The sequence below is a fragment of the Lissotriton vulgaris genome, chromosome 7 (assembly GCF_964263255.1).
Source record: "Lissotriton vulgaris chromosome 7, aLisVul1.2, whole genome shotgun sequence".
NCBI classification, from domain to species: Eukaryota; Metazoa; Chordata; class Amphibia; order Caudata; family Salamandridae; genus Lissotriton; species Lissotriton vulgaris.
In genome coordinates, this window is record NC_141695.1 from 380,281,033 (window position 1) to 380,298,548 (window position 17,516).

General features: G+C 43.4%; 1 protein-coding gene across 2 annotated transcripts in view; it reads left to right on the forward strand.

Annotated features, from left to right (window-relative positions):
• Positions 1-15,557, forward strand: part of PRPF31 (pre-mRNA processing factor 31) — a 398,971-nt gene extending 383,414 nt beyond the window's left edge. For both annotated transcript variants that reach the window (XM_086930323.1, XM_086930322.1), the window contains exon 14: positions 14,436-15,557. In XM_086930323.1, coding sequence (XP_086786449.1) covers positions 14,436-14,561 — 126 coding nt within the window. In that variant the 3' untranslated portion in view covers positions 14,562-15,557. The remainder of the gene's footprint in view (positions 1-14,435) is intronic.
• Positions 15,558-17,516: the final 1,959 nt, after the last annotated feature.

Genomic DNA, 17,516 nt, shown 5'->3' on the forward strand with positions numbered 1-17,516 from the left:
GAGTAAGGTGTCATACGAATTGGAATACTAACCCCTCGCCAATTCTGGCGACGGGGTTAGCATTCCACCCTTCTAGAGGGACACTACATTTATGTAACTGTGAACCCCGGTTAAAGTTAACTCGAGCCTCAGCATCACAAAACGGATGCTGCCACCACAGACACAAGTCTGACCCCCTGCAGCTGGGAGTCCTTCCAGCGAGGGGAGCTTGGACAAAGGGTTTCCTGTCAGGGGTGGTGCTAGCACCAACCCAGACAGGGTTTTGTGTATCCTAGGTAGGCAGGGCTGAATAGGAAGGTGACTGCAAATGGCACCCCGGTGCTCACTGTGCATCTGCCAGTTTGAACCAGTTCCAGGGGCACAACAGCCCCTGAGCTGGGTAAAGTCCGGCATGGGAGAGGGGTGTAACTACCCCCCCTTCCTGGTCCCACCCATGGGCAGGACCTAGTCCCGTACCAGCCCCTTTCTTTAGTATAAAGGTGGGAGCGGGGACCCTTCCAGATTAGATAATCTGTGAATCCTGAAACTACTTTCTACGAAAGGAACTCTAGACTTCTTCCTAAGATTTCTCCCTTGTGACTAAGGAGTAGTCGCCCTGCATCTGCGGGCACCAACTAAGAACACTGCGGTTTGCTGCACGTCCTTCCTCCAGAATCCGACTGACCAGCACGACGAGACCCGGCTTCGCTGGCACCTCTGACCTCTACCTACATCGTCAGCTCAGTTGAGATCCGTGGGTGTGACGTAACCTCGAGGGACTGGCCATCTTCAGAACTGCACAACGCTTATCCAGCATGACCGCCGAGGGATCCTCAAGTGAGTGCTTTGGGGTTTGAGAAGCCCTAACCCTGAGCAGCTCCAGCACCGAAGTTCAGCCCCCCAGCATCCACGAGATCTGCGTGGGGCCCTTCTGCTCTTTGCTGCTCACCGCGTTGTCCGGCTACTTGCATGCTGGCTTATAGCCCTCTTGACGACGCACCACGACGACAACACCGCTGGTCTGGTTGCTCCGGACTGGCCCTTGCTCCCCTCCAACAGAGGAGCACCCCGGACCCTCCTGGTCCACTCCAGACGCCATTTTTAGTCCACCGCGTGGGCTTGCATTTGCCAAGACTTGTTGCCCCAATCCTGGGTCCAGCGACGTCGACAGCAGATACCATCGTGGGACAGCTCGCACCTCCATCCTGGTCGCCGACAACGCCTCCTGGTCCGTGAGACTGTAGAGCCCAGCGTTGCCCACTCACCTGGTCGAGGTGACTTCATCCGGTGCCATCCTGGTGCCCATCTAATTACTGGCTAGTGATTCAGAACTTGGTCCCCTCTGCTTACAGGTGTCTTCCATCTTCGATCCAGGCTTGAATCACTTCGAACTTCATCACTGGTCGCCTGCCAGCAACTTCTTCTTTCAGGCTCCATAGACTGCAACGAGGATTCCCGACGTCTTTTCAGACCTATGCATCCGCAGCCCCTGGGCTAGGTAAACTCCATTTCGGTGCTCCAGCATAGCTTAACTATCCAAAGGTCCAGATCCTTTTTCGTTTTAGATCTACTTAGTCTGATTCGTCCGATAACACTAACTTTACGAAATCTAGCATCCATAGACTTTGTCCCGCATCCCGCGTGAGAGTGCACACTCTGCACCCGATTTCCCTAGGCATCCTGCTAGTAATCTGAAGGTTCAGTAGTCCAGTCCTAGCGATCCTAAAGCCTATTAGAGTAGTACTTACCTGCTAGTAATTTCGCATTCCACTTTTAGAGTATATGGTTTTTCGTGCCCCTCGGGCATTTGTGTAAATTGTGCGACTTTGAGTATTTTCATAAGAGCTTTGTATTGTGCTTAGCGCCCTGTCCTCATAAAGAGTCCAGGGCTGTTGTGTTCTAAATAAATATACTTTATTTTCATAACAACTTGTGTGGTGTCTTTTCACTTGGTGTTCAAGGGGTATATGTGATGGTATAACAGCTGGTTTAACACGCCCTCTAGAGTTTAGCCTAAAGACTGCTCTTGTCCATGCTACTAGGATAGCTGGTCTAACGGTACTTACAACCAATCATCAATAAGGGTCGTTTGGAATGATACACAGTGATCACTAGAATAGTGAGCACTACATATCAGGCCAACTTCTCACACAAGTGCTGTTGAAAAATGCACCTTATTCAGTCATATTTACAAAGTGACGCATCTAGGTAGATGCGTCACTTTGTAAACCCCTGCGCCACATTATACCTACGTCAGGTGTAATGTATACAAAAGGGGTGTATTGACGCAAGAAAGGGTCGTAGAGGTAACGCAGTGAAATCTAAGATATCACTGCGTCACTTTTATGACTCTGTTGCGTCCAAAATCTTGCGCCTGTTTCACAGCAGGCGTAAGACTGATGCAGGCCCTTTCACCTAGGCCCGGCCCCATTTGAAAGGATGCATTGCTGGAGTTGCCTCATTTTTTTGTCACACTCCAGCAATGCATCACTTTCCTCTAAACACTTAACATTTTTTTTTACTCTATTTTTTTTTACACTCTTTTTCCCCGTGTTGCACTCAGGGTCCGCGTACTGGAGAGCGTACCGGGGAGCACCGCCAGCGGTCACCCCGCGAAAATTTTAAAAAAACGTTGTTTAGCCCTTCATGGTCCTTCTAGCCCCCCTCAAAAAACCTAGGGGGTCAGGGGGTGTCTACTCTGCCCCCTTTTAATTATATCCCCCTTTCTTTTTTCACCTCTTGTGTCTCGATTCTACCGAGACACAAGATGGCGGCCTCTCCGGACTGTTTAGAATGTTGACAGACACCCGACAACCAATCAGCTTTCCGCTCGCGCACTCCCGTAGCGCGGCGGGTGCGCTCCCCAGTACGCGCACCGGTTAGCGCCCGCAGCTCGCCTATAGATATGTGTTTTTGAAATTAATTTTCATAAAAACCACTGGAGCAATTTTCACCAAACATAGCAAAGGCACATCTACGTACCAGTCCCTACAATTTTGCCAAGTTTGGCGTAATTCCGTTCATCGGTTCGGGCTGTAGACTTGTCAGACCATCCTATGGAAATTAACATAGAGAAAACACGTTTTGGGACCCCCCCTTTTTTCTCAGCCCCCACTTCACGAATCCCCCCGAAACTTTCAGGGAAGGAGCAGAGCGCAGCGAGACCATTTTAAGGAACATTACAGGCAGAATGCCTACAATAAAAAACCAAGATACACAATCAGGAAGAAGAACCCATCAGGTTAATCCTAAATTACAGCCAGGAGTCAAAAAGAATCAACCAGATCATAAAAAAGAACTGGAAAATCCTTCAGTTGGACCCGGTAATCGGTAAAAAAAATGGGCAATCATCCTGTAATCACTTACAGAAGAGCGAGAAATTTGCAAGACCAGCTAATACACAGCCACTACAAAACACCAAATCCCAAAAAAGCGTGGCTAAAAACTAAAGGCTTCATCAAGTGTTATAACTGTAAAGCATGTGAGATTGCCAAACCGATAACCCAGATATCCATGCCAAACAAAAAAACATGGCAAATCAGGGAGTGCATCACGTGCAACAGTCACTATACTGTATACATGATTGAATGTCCCTGCAAACTGCGATACATCGGAAGCACCATATGCGAACTGAAAAAACGCATATTGGAACATGCGCGTGCGACAACACACAAAGACAGAAACAACGCAGTCGCAAAGCATATGGAGAGCCATCATCAGGGGGACTGGAAACAACTACGCTTTTGGGGCATCGAAACAATGATTCCCTCAGAAAGAGGAGGACACAATGAAAAAATTCTGCGGCAAAAGGAGTCAAGGCACATACTAAACTTTAGGACAATGACCCCGTTTGGCCTCAACCAATCGGAGGAACTTTACATACATCTGTGAAAAGTCCAAAGGTCTTGAAACTCCACTAACAAACATTCCTAATCCTGATAAAGCATCCCGTTTTGCATTCAATAACAATTTTAATTTTCACCTTCACACTTCACGAACTATTCCACAGATAAAAGCAAACCCAAATCACAATACCCGTCAAACAATCCAAGCCCACTGGAGGGCAGAAAACCCAAAACCAAAAACCCCAAATCACAACCCTCAATTGGGGATCCAAAAATCATTGTGCCAAAAACAGGCCTGCCGACTACAAGACCCACAAACCCCAGGGCCGGGACCCATTCAAACTAATCGCATTGGTTCCAATCAACCCACTGGAGGGCTATATCTGAAATCATATCAGTCAAAACAGCTCCCACCAAGCCTAAACTTGAAAATACAACGTTTCCATTGGCAAGTTGACACATGGAAAATGCCGTGAAAACAACGGGACCATAACATGTCAACTGAACTACAATACCCAGAACTCTGAGGAGTGGGAACTGATGCAGTGAACATGTGACTATGATGGGTGGACACGTGAATGTCCCCGGACAAAAAATAGGAAAAAGAGCAGACTGATTGAACTACATTACCCAGAGCACTGCTGGGTGGAATTTGATACAAGGACCATGTGATACTGACTGTGTGGGGTGAAACACATGAATGTCTCCATGAAAATAACGGAAAACAACAACAGACTGATTGAACTACATAACCCAGAATTCCTAAGGGTTGTGGTATTGACCTTGTGATAGTAACCACGCCCACTTGGGCGGTAACTTTTGTGTTTCAGGAAATGTGGTTTGTTTATATACCTGTGATAATGCACTTTTCAAACTGACCGTGACCGAGGCAGCGGAGGCTGTCGAAACGCGTTGGTTTTTGTCTTGGTTTTGACACCCTATGGATTAAAATAAACAACTTTGAAATCTACCTCCTTGTGAATCGTGTTGGGTAATTGCGACTGCAGGATTTCCTTCCGTGGAAGGAATCGTTGTTTGGATAAAGTAGCGGTTGGGCTCAACCGCAGGAGTAACACGGCCAAAACTAGCAGCGCCTACCGGGAAAGAAAGAGAGCCATATGGATTGATATATATGTATGTGTGTATATATATGTATATATGTGTATATGTATATATGTATATGTATGTATATGTATATATATATATTCCAAAGATGCCTTGTGCTTGGGAGAGCACACAACGGCGCTCGTGTGAGATGCAGCCTGTCTTTGAATTCCTTTCAATATTAGTTCGCCAAGGCTTTTCGAGGTAATGACCTCTTCTTCCACGGCGGCAGCTACAACATAAAAAGCTTGCATTATTAATTGATTTTTCCACTTTTATTTCATTTGTCACCTGTTCTTAAAGGCGTATTCACAGTTCAAACATTTCCGGTGCATGATGGGACACTGGGTCCTTGAATGCGAGCATGGCATTAACACATTTGTTGTTTGTTCATTTTAGAAACATTAATTCCTTAGTAGGATAGGTTCATTCTGACAGGCTTATTCAGCATATGGAGCGTCGTACCTCGCAAGTTCCGATAGTTCAGCCTTGCAGCCTCACTTAGGCTGGTTGGACACTGCTCTTCCAGCCCAGGATGGTGCCTCTCCCCGTGGCGGTCGCCAGTAGGTAGTTCTAGTTAGGACCTAGTTTCCATAGGAAATCCGCAACATTCTATTGGGAATAACTTTGGCGCCGGTGGATTAATTTTCGCGAATTTCTCAAAGAAGATGGCCCACTCCGCTCTGCTCCTTCACTGAAAGATTGGGGGGGGGGGGGGGTGATTCGTCAAGTGGGGGCTGAGATAAAAGGGGGGGTTCCCAAAACGTGTTTTCCCCATGTTATTTTCCATAGGACGATTAGACACGGCTACAGCCCGAATGGCTGAACGGAATTACAAGAAATTTGGCAATCAGGTAGAGTTTGGTTCGCACATGACCCTTTTCTTTAAATGGTGTAAATCCCTCCAGTAGTTGTTGAGAAAATTGAAGTTGAAACAAATTATATATCTAGAAGAGCGCACCCTTGTGCGCGAGCGGTATTCCGATGTACTGTTTGACGTCTGTCAACATTCGATTCAGTGTAAGTCGAAGTGTTGTCCGCCATTTTGTCAGTGCGAGGCAACATATTGAAAAAAACAAAGGTGTAGAACGTGGAAAGGGGGCAGGCTGGAGACTCCCTGACCCCCTAGGTTTTCTTAGGGGGTCCATTAAGGAACCAGACGGCCAAAATAAACCTTTTTTGTTTTTTGTAAAAAATCGCGAGGTGCGTGCACGTAGCGCGCACCTCCGTGTTACAAGAGATTGAAAAACTATAGTGCAGAACGTGCAAAGGGGGCAGGGTACAGTGTCCTTGACCCCCTAGGTTTTCTCAGGGGGTCCCTGATGGACCCCAAAGGCATAAAAAACATTTTTTTGAGAAAAAAATATAGCGCGGTGTGCGCACGGTGAAAAAAAGGAGAAAAAATGTACAGTTGAATAACATGTTTCAGTGTTTAGATTTTGGTTGGCTCTAAAAAGAGCCGTTGTGTTTATATAGTGTTTTTTGTACCTGCAAGTAAGTACCGATGCAGAGTCGTAAATTCAAAAGAAAGACTCTGTTCCGGTCATCTGTGAAATGTACACCGTCTCCTCTATAAATGCATTGCATGTTGTAACGCAAGTTGTTGTGGTATATAGAACCCATACCATAGTCTCGGAGTAAAGCAGAAACAGACTTATTCACATGTTTCCTTGCTTTCTCAATCTCTGGACAGTATTGGTTGGACCAGTTCCATTTTTGCCTTTGGCATATATTAGAATATACCAAGGTAGTTTGTGGAAAAAGTGACATCAATTGCCCAAAGGTGTCCTTTAAAAGCATTTCCAGGCCTAGCCCAGTCAAAGTGCCCAGGTAATTTCCACCACAGTGCACAATTATGAGGTCAGGGTGTGGGAGATGTAAAAAGGATTTTACCAATGGCATCAATTGGTGACATCTTAATCCTCTTTGGCCAATCCACATTTGGTAAATCAAGGTTGAGAAAGCATCTATTTGCTGCATACCTTTTACTCCAGAAAATATAGCTATGTACTACAACCACACTTTTAACATTTTTAAGGCAGATCCGGTAGTACTCAGATGGGCTGCGGAAGTCAAATGGCAGTTTGTAGCTGAGAGTTTTCGAAAAAAATGTGGATGAGATTCAGTGCAATTGAAAAACTAGAAATGATTTGTTGTTTCTTAAAATTTAACATTGAAAACTAGGGTGCATGCTAATGTTTTTTTCAAAGGAAAAATGCTATTGGTTGGGAAAAAAGTCATCAAAAGTAACATAGCACTGGATAAGCAGGAATATTGCAAGGTCAAACAGCCTTGCTGGATTTATTTGCAACATTGAGATATGAACTTCTGACCTGTGTGTCCACCCAGGTGCTGTATGGTGTTACTATGGTAACAGGCAGAGAGGGCAGAGGGGATGGTTGAACTGTATGTGACTTTTCAAATGTTGAAAGGTAGAACCAATTGAAATGTTAGTTTGGTTTTGAAATTGTGTGGGAAGAAATTTCACTCCCCACTTCTCACTTTCACTTACCTCCCTTTTAACATCCTCATACCCCTTCCCTCACCATCACTCCACTTCTTTTACCTTCACTCCCCTTACCCTACTCTATTTCCCTCTCTCCGTCCGTTACACTACTTCCCTGTCTCTGCCCCCGCTCTCCTTCTCTCACTCTCCCTCCCTTACTCTCTTTTCCTTAGTGCCCTTCCTTTACTTTTTCACTCCCCTTAACTCACTCCCCTACCCTTAGTCTCTTTCCTTTGTCACTTTAACTCACCTTTCCTTACTCACTATACTCTCCTTTCTTCACTCATTCCCTCAGTCCCTTCCTCCCCTACACTCAGTCATTTCAGTTATTCATTTATACACTACACATTCATTCAAACAAATAATGACACATTGTGTAAGAAATACAGCTCTTTTTGAAGAGGTGAGTTAGTTCTGAAAAGAACTATTTTTTTGTTTTGTTGTTTTATATATTTTTCTTTTTTTGAAAGTTTTTTATATATATATATTTGTTTATTTATTTGTTTATTTATTTATTTATTTTTCAAACGTGAACAGGAATCTTCAACTGCAAAGCTGTTCAACAGGAACAAAATATATCAAAAATGTAATTTAAAAAATCATCGTCTCTGGGAGCATTTGTGTTCATTAATTCTCCGCTGAATCAGACTGAGACTCTGCTCCCCATGCACAATAATTTCAAAGCACATGTTGCATCTCATGTGCACTTTTCTGAAGAATGGTCTTAATTCCATTTCTGCAGTGGATGGAGATGGAGGTGGTTGTGCTGATGTGCTGGCCACAGCTAGTGGCATTTGTGTGGCCAGGGCTCTTGTTGATGCTTGTGCAAATTGCACAGGGTGCACTTGTCTAACATGCCTTATCATTGTGTATGTATAGAGGAGGAGTATTTTTTTGAAGGGTTTCCCCCTTGAGAGAACTGTGCCACATAGTTCATGGGAATTTAGGGGCATTCACCTTTTTAAGCCCTTCTGGAAAAGTAAAAAATGTCCAAATGAATGAATCTTTCCCTTTTCTTTGAGGTAGCTGATATTCTTCCTCAGAATCAGAAGATAAATCCTGTCTTTCTGCCATTTCTGAAAATTCTCAGGAAAGCTGGAAAAGCTCCTTCTCCCACGAGAGTGAAACAAATAGTGAGGGAAGTGGGTGGGGTTTTTGAAGATTCTAGGACAGAAATGACTATGAACCAATGAAAAGTGTTGTTTTCGAATCACATGACTAGACGTGCGCGCTTGGGTGCGCGCACGTGGTGCGAGCACCCGGGCGCGCACGTCGCATCAAAATGGCGTTTTGCCCGATTTTCATAAGTTTCAAAACGTGAAAAGGAGGCAAGGTAGAGACACCCTAACCCCCTAGACCTTCTCAGGGGGTTCCAGAAGAACCCTGACGGAAAAAAAAGATGTGCGCACGTCTAAAAAAATAAAATAAATAATTGACTGTTTACATGTGGATTGAAGATGTAGAGTATAGTGTTCAACTTTATGGAAATCATGAAAAATACATGTTCTGTTGCATATTACATAATACAGTCAATGTATTACAATATACAAAGACAGTTTGTTAAAAAGTAAATTTATAAAAAAAAGATTTACAAATTAGCATTTTAAAAATATTGGAAATTGGCTAGAAAATCATCACTTTCACACAAGTAATAGTTAAGAATTCGCATTTAAAAATCTTCTAAATTCACAGAAAAAACCTTAGGTTTCACACACATCATAGTTAGAAATTAACATTTAAAAAAACTTGCAAATTCACTGAAAAAACCATAGGTTTAACACACGTTATAGTTAGGAATTAGCATTTAAAAAACCTTGCAAATTCACGGAAAAAAGCATAGGTTTGACACACAGTATAGTTAGGAATTAGCATTTAAAAAACCTTGCAAATTCACTGAAAAAACCATAGGTTTACACCAGTTATAGTTAGCTGGACATTTCACTCATACAAAACCATAGAAATTCATGTACATGTATGAGTGACTATATAGAACTGTTGGTGAATGAGGGCATATGTGTATGTAGATGGTGGAATTACTGAATAGGTTGTTGTAACAGGTATTGGTATCCATTTTTTTTTAAATGTTAGATTGTATTTATGAATGTGTATCAAAGGTTATATTACTCTGAGAGGAGGTCTGCCACTCTTTCACAAGGATGATGTCATCAGTGATGTCACTGACCATGTCATGAGTGATGTAATATGTGACGTCATCAGTAGTGCATTGCGGGCGCGCGAGTTATAGTTAGCTGAACTAACTATAACGGGGGAATTTCTATGGTTTTGTATGAGTGAAATGTCCAGCTAACTATAACTGGTATATATATGTATATATTGTGTTTTCTTAGCTGTAAAGGACCTTTTTTTACGTAGTTCTTAATGAGTGTTTATTTACAGCAATTCAAAAATATACAGTATAGCGTTTAAAAAAAAAAAAAGAGAAAGAACCCTAGAGACAAAGGGGTCTATCCTAGAAACGTTCCATGGTATAAGGACTGCTTTCTATTCTTATACAAGCATGTGAATCTATGAAAGATTCAATACTGGAGAAAAAACTGGTTACTCACCTTTACTCCATGGTTCTCCAGTATTCTTTCATAGTTTCACATACGGCCCACCGCCTTCCCGTTTCTTCTTAGGTAGGCCTTTATCTGACCTTTATCTATGGTTTCATCCGTGGCTCACTCTTGGGCTATTGGAAATCTTCGTTATGGTGGCTCTGCTGGTGATGGTGTATCTCAGGGCTGGCAGCTGTTTGGCTGTTGTTTGGGCCACATATGAGGATAAGTGGTTACCCAAGGATATAGTTTTCTATGGTTTCTAGGCAGTTTTTTCTTTTACTGTAATGGTTATTCTTTTACCGTGAAACTCTCACCATGACGACGGGGAAGATACAATCATGTAAATATGTGGAAGATAATACTGGAGAAACATAGTGTACAGGTAAGTAACTAGTTTTTTATCATTTATTTTTCTTTCAAATAAATCCATCCCTTCCAACACAGAAATGCACATCTGTCTAATTCTGATGAATGGACACAGTCTGGCTCAGAAAGAGATGAAAACCCTTTCCAAGGAAGATGCATGAATGCTGGTTGCTTAGTACACGTTCTGCCATACACAGGTGGTGAAGTCCCAACTCACAGAGAAAATACTATAGGCTCACTGCTGTACTTACTTGTCAATCTGTCTGGTTTTGCAGTAAAACAATACTGGTTGTCCCAGACCTATTCTAGGACATTTCATCAAGAACCCCTTCCTACAAGGGTGCAGAATTCTGTGGTTGGAGATATTCAGGCAACTTGGGAAAACTTGAAGAAAAGAACAAGCAGAAAGGCACCGAGCAGTACCAGATGCATAATTAGAGACCACATGAGCTGTGATGCGTTGATGCCAAATGTTTGAAGATGTCTCCAGATGTCAGGGAGGGGTGCCCATAAGGTACCATTTGAGTTGTTTGTTGTTGCTAGAGCTAATTACAGTTTCTCTGCTGTTTCCATACCCTGTAGACCCACTCGCATCTCTCCCACATTAAAGGCAGGAGGCATGGGTATGCTAGATAATGCATATGGCGAAGGTCTTAAAATTATTAATAGAAAGATTGAAACAAAATAAAATAATACATTTGTTCATGTTATCAGATATTCTGTCAGTCTTGTTGCTATTTTTGTACTACTTTGTATAGTAGAGGTCAATATAAAATCACTACCACTCCACTTTCTCTAAGATTAATCAGTATTAATCTGTGTCTCAGGAAGCATGCTGAATTAAGCAGCAAGGCAGCACCATACTAGCCTTGCAATAAAATAATAATAATAAAAATAATAAGCCATTTGTAAAGCGCCTGGTTACACAGAAAACAGTGTGTCCCCGCGCTGAAAGCTGCTAAGATTTCCAAAGACAGATGGCAAGAAAGAGCCATTTAAGGGAGAAATTACATCATGGGAAACAGATATGTCTTAAGTTTACTTCTAAATCTCGTTTCCGAGGGTTCCATACGAAGATGTAATGGAAGTCCATTCCATTGTTTAGGGGCCAAGTAACTGAATGAGCGGCCGCCCATTCTGGCCCTTTTGACTCGAGGAAGTTTGAACACCATCGTACCGGAAGATCTTAGATTTCGGGTAGGACGATGTATAATAAGGAGATTATTAAGATAATCTGGACCTTTTCCTTGAGCAATACGATGTACAAAACAAAGGACTTTGAACTTGATTCGTTCCCTAACTGGGAGCCAATGAAGCTTTGCCAGCGCGGTCTTCCCGGAGGCTCTTCGAGGCAGCCCAAGCACAAGGCGTGCGGCAGCGTTCTGCAATCATTACTCACAATTATGCATTCGAAATAAACATCCATAGCGCAGGCATGCAAAACAATGCTCTTCATATAACACCCAACCACAAGCACACATGAACAACCCACAGCCGGTTGGCTGTGGACAATCCTGTTACAAGGGCGGTGCATGAACTGCAGAGACTTTGAAGAGACGCTTGCTGTAAATCTGGTTTGTTCAGTTATCTGTCTACTGAAAACCTCTACCACACCAAGTGAGATTAAATCCAGGTTGGAGTAGAGTAAGGTTACCAGGCGACTTCAAGTCCCGTTGAACACAATGTTCTAACCCTGAGCATTCATTTAACACAATTCATTCTGGGAGTTGGAGTCATGAATCACCTCAACTGACCCAGTTCTACACAGTACTGCAGACAGTGTAGCGGAACCAGGACTGGTGGTAGGACAGGGCCCAGTCTGCTCTGCACATGCACACCCCATCATTCTAGCTTTGAGCAAGGTACCGCCTTGTAGTCAGTTTGGTTTATGCTTTGCGGAAGGTGGAGTTGCGCAATAACTGATTAAGGGGAAATATGTGTCTGAGAGCCAAGGGCTGTAAGAAAAGGATAAGGTGACCGAGGACAGAAGAAAAGGAAAAAGTGGCTAACTGAGAGAAGGGGCTAATGATGAGAGAAAAACAGAAAGGATTTAAGGACGAACAAAAGGGGTAATGGAAGAGGAAACCAAAGGGGCTGGGAAAACAGCCAAAGAAGGAGACCGGGGCGAGTTAGAGGCAGAAGAGGAATGGCAGAGAACAAGGACCGGCAAGAAAAGTGAAAGAGTAAGGAGATGAGTGGCTAGAGGGATGACGATAGAACAACAGAATTAGGATTTTGGAGACTCATAAGCCGGGGTTTAGCTATCATTAGTGCAGCATGTGCAGGGAAACTGGGATCCAGGGGCTTAAGGGTCCCACTGCTTCCCACTTATGCCATTGTAACTTAATATTGAGCATGGGGATCAAGAGGGCCCATTTCTTGCATTAGGCCCTATGGCTCGTTTTCTACCCCACTGGTTCTACCAGTGGGGTAGAAAACGTGCCCCCCTTTTTTTTAATACAAAACTGTGATTTTAATGTGAAATTCTTTTTAATTAAATAAACTTTGTTTATCTTTGTATTGTTTGTTGAATATCTTGAGGCAGCTGTATATTTGTGTTCATGCTTTACCTGATTTTAGACAGGAATTATGTGGCCTAGGAAAAATATCTGTATTAATACTAATTACTACTGTTGCCCTGTCCCCTAGGAACTATATCTAGACTCAGGGGGTCCCTCTTTTCAAATTGCATTTATACAAAATTATCCATGTTTTGCACAGTTTTAGGCAAGGGCACCTTCGTATACAGGTCAGTAACTCCAGCGACAGTTTTCCGAACCCTATTACATAGAACTGGTAAATATTCCATCACCATTTCTTTCTTGTCAAGTTTAGTGGTCTAGCATCTGTAGACATAGAGCTTTACGGCCTTGAGCTAGAAACATTGAGTGATTAGGATTCGAGTCTTCTTACACAGAAATCTGAACTTCAAAGAAACACGTCTGTGTTCTTGATCTCACTAGATGGCACCATCTCCTCTCTTTGGGCAAGTTAAACTTCAATTTCTCTTAGTGCAAGGGAGAGAGGGAACTTTCACTACAGGAGAAGCCTACTTTTAACAAAGGAAGGATATTGGAAATCCCTATCACCCAACAGGTAAGGCTAGTCCTGAGAAGGGGATCAAACCGAGTGTACAGGTTTTCCAAGCGATTCAGAGGGAGTACAGTGATACGCTTGAGATAAGATGACAATTAACCACTACCTCTTTTCTGGGGAAAAAACAGTAGGTAGACATTAATGGGCTACGCCCCATGTTCCTCTTAAGCTTCCAATAGCACACTGGTTCCAGCCCATTGAGCTCTGATGTCACCTCCTCCAGCTAGGCAGGTAGAGCGAGCCTTGAAACCATTCATAGCCCACAACCCTACCCTCTGGCCAAATAGAAACCATTGTTGCGGTATCTTCTGCCCTCTTTAAACTTCCATGCAGATGAATTGAAATGGATTTAACTTTGTTTTGTAAGTAGAAGAAACCACGAACATTTAATCAGCAGTCATGAAATGAGTGAACACTTGGGAGAGGGGATAACACAGTTGGTTTTGATCTATATGGGAATACCTTGCTTTTGCAAGGTGTGGCGACCTATAATGGCTGTGTGCTTTTCGATTTCTTTCAAATGTTAGTTTCAAGACCTTATTTCCATGTATCCTGCTGCCCACTCTAATTGGGGAGGTCAAGTTTCTTCTGTGACATAATGCCAGATGTGGGAGAAGATTTAGCCTACCAACAATCACAAAAGGCAATGGGAAACAGTAACATGGACTTATTTTTCTTTAACGAGCCAGGGTTTTCAGAAAGGAATGTATACTTTAGATAAAGCTTTATATTCTCACAGAATGGTAAAAAGCGGACTCAACTGTGTGACACGTATAATGGCTATGGTCTAGTTTAATGGCTAGTAAAGAATACTTTAATGCTCTGGTCGGGAGTTGCCTTGCGTGTTTATTTAGTCCTACAGATCGCAGTTTTTGCTGATCCTTTTGATGCTGTCAAGTTTTTATATGCAATATTTACGTCTTTAAATCGTTGCTTTCATTTTCTTCTGCTTATCTTGGCTGCCTTTTTTTTTTTTAGGGCCTGGAAATTGTTAACCCTCAGGCTGCAGAGAAGAAGGTGGCAGAAACCAACCAGAAGTACTTCTCCAGCATGGCGGAGTTTTTGAAAGTGAAAAACGAGAAAAGTGGCCTATTGACTCAATGAAGGGGCACACCACCTGTCCCGCAAGTGTGCAGATGGGAGTTGTATCTCTCTGTGGTTTAATGGGAGACGAGGAAGCAGCTAAGAGTCAAAAGTGGATAAACTAAATGTGTTTCCGGACATGAACACTGGCTGGCTGTCTATCCTTTCCAGACCTGTAGTCATGTGATCTGAATTGGCAGGAGCGGTTTAGTCTTACTGCAACTGTGCAGTCACCTTATTTCAGACGTGGTCAAATTGCTGCATTCCTTTCCCAGCTAATGCTTCCGAGTTTGTGGAATACCGTATATTTATTTGGATCAGACAGTTCAGCGATGCCAGCTATGAAGAAACTTATGCACTGAGTATCTGACTTGGACTTTTAAAGCACGTGAGATAGTCTCAGTTTACAGAGGAATGCTACAGAATGTAACTTAATTTCAAAAGGTGGATGACAAGGTAGGGCCCTTTTTTGGTGCCGTGCTGGAGGTTAAGTTCATTTTTTATTTTCTACTATTGTAGACCAACATTTTTATGAAATATGCTGAAATTATGTTAGTGCATCTACAAAGTGAAATGGCAGGTTGTGTTTGAATGGATTTTAAAGCTCGTGTTTAATTTAATTGCGTTTGGGTCTACCAGAGCCAGTATGAGTGACAAAAGGTGTGTTGTATGATACCATGTTCAACTTTGTGATTTGTAGTGTTCAACAAGAGTGCACTATTCAGTAACATTGCTGGAACCCGACAATTCTCTGAAGCGGTCTACTACTATGACAGATTCTCCATGTAACCATGTTTCATTCTAATATTCAAATGTCAAGTCTTGAATATGGTTCCAAGAGAGTAAAGGTAACAGCTAAAGTTTGTATGATATGCACGTACTATAAATAAAGAGAGTGAAAATGTAGTATTTCAACTTCTTTGTTTGTGCTGAACATATTGTGTTATTTCAAAATTCCAGTTTATGTAATATCAGCTCAAATAAAAGGGCACCACTGAAAGTTGCCTTTTTAACTCCTTTCTATTCTCTTTTTGCTCATCCGTTATGCATATACGGCCTTTGACCTAGAATAAAGCCATGCGAATTGTCTCTAATGTGAGAGTTTCTCATTTCTCTAGGCATTTCATAAAGAGTTGATAGCTATTGTTGGGCCACTTTGCATCAAAGGTTTAAAGAACCATAACCAAGCACTTTAATTTCCCAGTAACAATTTTTCCAGAGAATTCCCAATGAACAGAATAACGTTTGTAGTCTTCTACAGCGCTGTTGATAAAATCCACAGATTTGGGCCCAAGTAGTAATGATGCTGGTACGATATGGCAGGATCTAGTTAAGGCCAAAATTAGAGGGAGATGCCCAAAGTCAACGAAAAGGGACGGGTAGCGGTATCAGAAAGAGTCCCTTTCCACAAGACTGTTTTGTGGGTAAAAAAAGCCCCATATTCTAGAGCTTCATTAGATATGGATCATTTGATATATATCTTATTTATCATAGAAACACATTCTAAACAAAAGTTTTGTCTGCTGTGAAATAAATAAAACGAAAACAGCTTAACCATAAAAATTAGCAATTATTTATTTTTAAAAATTACACAACTATTGACAAAACGGAGGTCCTCATCCTCTGCTCCACCCCTTCAGCCTGGGACGACTCCTGGTGGCCGATGTCATGCCCCGAGGCCCCCATCGAGGCGCCAGGTGTTCCTTTACCTGCTAATGGCCTTGGCTTCTATTTAAGGAGCATCGATGCACCAGAACGCCGCTTTGCGTTCTAGCTATGAGCTCCTTTCCTGTTCTTCCGTCCCCGTAGCGGTTGCCTGACTTCCGGTTGTGTGTGTGTGGTGTTTCCGGCCCTAAGCGTCCCATCCTCCGTACCGGCGTTCGGCTCCTCCGAAGCCTGTTCCTTCCCTGGCGGTTCTATTTACCGTGTTTTGTGTAGGGCCTTTTTTGTTTCCCTCGAGGGCTTTCTTGGAACACGTTTGATGTAATTCGTGTTCGTTGCACTATTGTTTTCTCCCGCCTGGCTGCCGGGTCTCACTCCGTAGCCCGGCTGGGTGCTGCTTCATCCACTCTCCCCTATCCTGGTGCTCCGCCTGACTGCCGGGTCTCACACGTGGAGAAGTGTGGCTCAATGGTTAGAGCGGCAGACCCTGATGCAGAGGTCTAGCCCGGGACCAGGGTTCACTTCCCTGCCTCGGCGGGTCTTGGTCTCAAATTCCACGGACCTGATAATTCTCGCCCCGGTGCCAATTCCAATCATGGAGTCCCACTCTGCAACTCTGGGCAATAGCTTGCTTAATCTCCAAAACGGCCCCCACAACGCTAAGGATGCCTGGCCTCCACCTTGGGGGTGCCCAGGAGTGGACGCCTCACAGGGAAAGCCAGGATGGGTTCCACAGCGGTATTCGTACAAGCGCCTTGAGACCCTTGCGGGTGAGTAGTGCGCTATACAAGTATCAATTTTACTCCGTAGTCCGGCCGGGTACTGCCTTCTCCATACCCTTTTGCCTTGCTGCTCCGCCCGACAGCCGGGTCTTACCACGTCACCTGGCAGAGTACTGCCTGCTGCACATTCAAATTAGGTTCACTGGCCGGAGCTTCCTCCTGCTTAGTGAACCTCCCTATTTAGCCTTCCCTTTGGCCGTTTGCTGTGATCCTTCCTTCGGGACACTTGCGTGGACCAGTGTTTGGTGTGTTGTGCTTCTCAGCTACCAGAATCACAGTAACAGCGCGTAGCGCTGCCTCTTATATTCCTATCAGTGGTGATTGATGGATGTAACAAGGTTGTGATACTATTGCCAGGTACGCTGTGTATATACTTTGGAATAGGGTGAGGTCCTAGCCAAGTGTTCCTCAAAATTCACGTGGTGAGATTTACAGAAATATTCTTACACATACTAGCCTATGTCCGCGGACGAATGTCATAATCTTTGCCTTTTTTATTGCACAGGGAGTCAACACCAGATTTACCCACCTT